The 2,995-nt window shown below is 42.1% G+C and overlaps 2 protein-coding genes across 2 annotated transcripts in view; one reads left to right on the top strand and one right to left on the bottom strand.

The window, feature by feature from the left end:
• Window positions 1-2,171, top strand: part of LOC107095091 (protein NLRC3-like) — a 4,415-nt gene extending 2,244 nt beyond the window's left edge. Inside the window, exon 3 of the mRNA XM_015391063.1 lies at window positions 361-2,171. Within this exon, the coding sequence (XP_015246549.1) occupies window positions 361-2,171 (1,811 nt within the window). The remainder of the gene's footprint in view (window positions 1-360) is intronic.
• The window catches only part of LOC107095092 (N-acylneuraminate cytidylyltransferase-like), a 68,114-nt gene that overhangs the window by 22,285 nt on the left and 42,834 nt on the right, over window positions 1-2,995 (bottom strand). The window lies entirely within an intron of this gene.

The following is a 2,995-nucleotide window of genomic DNA, read 5'->3' on the forward strand; positions in this document are numbered from 1 at the left end:
CACAGGCTCAGAAGTCTCGCGAGAGACGGTCTTGCTGTACGTCGAGAACTGCTACACGCCCTCAGTTAAAAGCATGCTCGTTGCTAGCACAGTGGCAATCTTTGTGCAGTGCTGCTTTCACACCGGACGCAGCAACCAGAGCGCAGAGCATCCAGTGTCGAAGCGTCAAAGAAACTAGGCCAATATTTGAACCAGCATCCAAATTTAGGTGTTTAAGCACTTTTTGACGCCAAACCCTGTTCGGTGTAAACGTACCATAAAAGCTTGGTGCCAAGGACTGTTTTACTAAAAATGAAATCCTGAAGCAAAGAAGCGTGTTTTTCTGTTAAATTCATGTTGTTCTTTTTGTTTGTTTTTTAGAATCTCTAATCACATGCCAGCACGCATTGAAGTCTAACCTGAAGAAGAGTTTCCACAGTGTGTTCGAAGGGATTGCTAAATCCGGAAACCAAACCCTTCTAAATCAAATCTACACAGAGCTCTACATTACAGAAGAAGGCACTGGAGATGTCAACAGCAAACATGAAATCTGTCAGATTGAGAAAGTGTCCTGGAGGCCAGACAGACCAGATGTAGCAATTACACATGGAGACATATTTAAGCCCATACCCCAAAGAGATAAACCAATCAGAACAGTGATGACAAAGGGAGTGGCTGGCATTGGAAAAACAGTCTTAACGCAGAAGTTTACTCTGGATTGGGCAGAAAACCAAACCAACCAGGATGTTGATTTCACATTTCCATTCACATTCAGAGAGCTGAATCTGTTGAAAGGGAAGAAATTTAGCTTAGTGGAGCTTGTTCATCACTTTTTTAGTGAAACCAAAGGAATCCATAGGTTTGAAGATTTGAAGGTTGTATTCATCTTTGACGGATTGGATGAGTGTCGATTGTCCCTGGATTTCCACAACAATGAGATCTTGACAGATGTAACAATGTCAACCTCAGTTGATGTTCTTCTGACAAACCTAATCAGAGGAAATTTGCTTCCCTCAGCTCACCTCTGGATAACCACAAGACCTGCAGCAGCCACTCGGATCCCTTTTGAGCTTGTTTGCTTGATGACAGAGATCAGAGGATTCACTGACCCACAAAAAGATCAATACTTCACAAAACGATTTACACATAAGCAGGCAAAAAAGGTAATCTTCCATATAAAGAAGTCACGTACCATCCATATCATGTGCCACATCCCGATATTCTGCTGGATCACAGCTACCGTTATGGAAGACATGATGACAAGACAAGATGGCGAAGAGCTGCCAAACACTCTGACTCAGATGTATATCTACTTCCTGGTGGTGCAGGCAGAGGTGAAGAAGCGCAAGTATGATGTAGGAGCTGAGACAGATTCTCCCTGGAAGATGATCGAGTCTCTGGGAAAATTGGCTTTTGAGCAGCTGTTGAAAAGAAACATCCTCTTCTATGAAACTGACCTCACAGAGTGTGGAATTGATATCCAAACAGCTTCAGTGTGCTCAGGAGTGTTCACACAAATCTTCAGAAAAGAGAGAGGGTTGTATCAGAAAAATGTGTTCTGCTTCATTCATTTAAGTGTTCAGGAGTTTCTGGCTGCCCTTCACGTTCACCTGACCTTTATCAAATCTGGATCCAATCTGCTGGCAAAAGACGAGACAAAATCAGGGGATTTTGAAAAGGGAAACCTTACAACTTCAGAGATTGATCTCTACAAGAGTGCAGTGGACATGGCCCTGGAGAGTCCAGATGGACACTTGGATTTGTTCCTCCGTTTTCTGCTTGGTCTTTCACTGGATACCAATAGGTGTCACTTAAGAGGGCTGTTGGTAGATACAGACAGGCAGACAGACAGACAGAGGCAGGCAGGAGAAGACTCAGTCACTAATAAGGAAACAGCCCAGTACATCAAAGAGAAGCTGAATGACCATCTATGTGTAGAGAAAAGCATCAATCTGTTCCACTGTCTAAATGAACTAAACGATCAGTCTCTGGTGGAGGAAATCCAACAATCTCTAACTACAGGAAGTCTTTCAGCACACCAGTTGTCAGCTGCTCAGTGGTCTGCTCTGCACTTCATCCTACTATTTTCAGAAAAGGTTTTAAATGTGTTTGACCTGAAGAAATACTCTGCTTCAGAGGAGGCTCTTCAGAGGCTCTTGCCAATCGTCAATGCCACTAGCAAAGCTATGTAAGTTCAGATGATGTCTATTTTAATTATGCATCTGATGATTTATTAACGAAAAAGAAGTTACTAAAATATTTTTTCCTTTCAGACTAAGTGGCTGTAACCTCTCAGAGAGAAGCTGTGAAGCCCTGTCCTCACTTCTCTGCTCAACAACATCCAGTCTGAGAGATCTGGACCTGAGCAACAACAACCTCACAGACTTGGGAATTAACCTGCTGTGTGAAGGACTAAGAAGTCTAGACTGTAAACTGGAAACTCTCAGGTAAGAATCATTTAAGTTGTTCTTTAAAACAATTAAGTTGTTCTATTAGTTTGTGCCTTAATGGACACAGCCAAAACTTTTTTATTGTAATACATCTACAGAATATGTGGCATGGTGCAGAATAAAAGTATTTATTTAACTGAAAACTTGGCATTTAAAAACTTTTTTATTGTTTTAATGGGTCCAAAACCTGGTTATGATGCCAACGTCTTCATAAAAGGAGTTTGCACCAATAGAAATAGTAGGTTGAAGTCACAAGAGACAGAGGTAAGGTGGTATTTCTTTATTAGGCCCAAGTGAGAGATTTTCTTCTCTGCATTTAACCAATGCTAGTGATCTAAACATGTTTTTACAAGATTGTTAAAGGATGACAGCGGCTGGTCTCTGATCTAGTGTAGGCGAGGTTAAGGGCTCGGGTGGCAACGCTTCTGCCCTCCAGTTCAGCCATTTTGTGTCAAAGTTTACCCTGGTGGATGAGAGAGTTTTGGCACAGAAAACCCTGGTGGGGGCGCTAGACAGTGCCATCTTATGGGACTTCATTCTACTGGGGAGATTTGATATTGATATGC

Source organism: Cyprinodon variegatus, unplaced genomic scaffold (genome assembly GCF_000732505.1).
Source record: "Cyprinodon variegatus isolate N-32 unplaced genomic scaffold, C_variegatus-1.0 Scaffold523, whole genome shotgun sequence".
Taxonomy (NCBI): domain Eukaryota; kingdom Metazoa; phylum Chordata; class Actinopteri; order Cyprinodontiformes; family Cyprinodontidae; genus Cyprinodon; species Cyprinodon variegatus.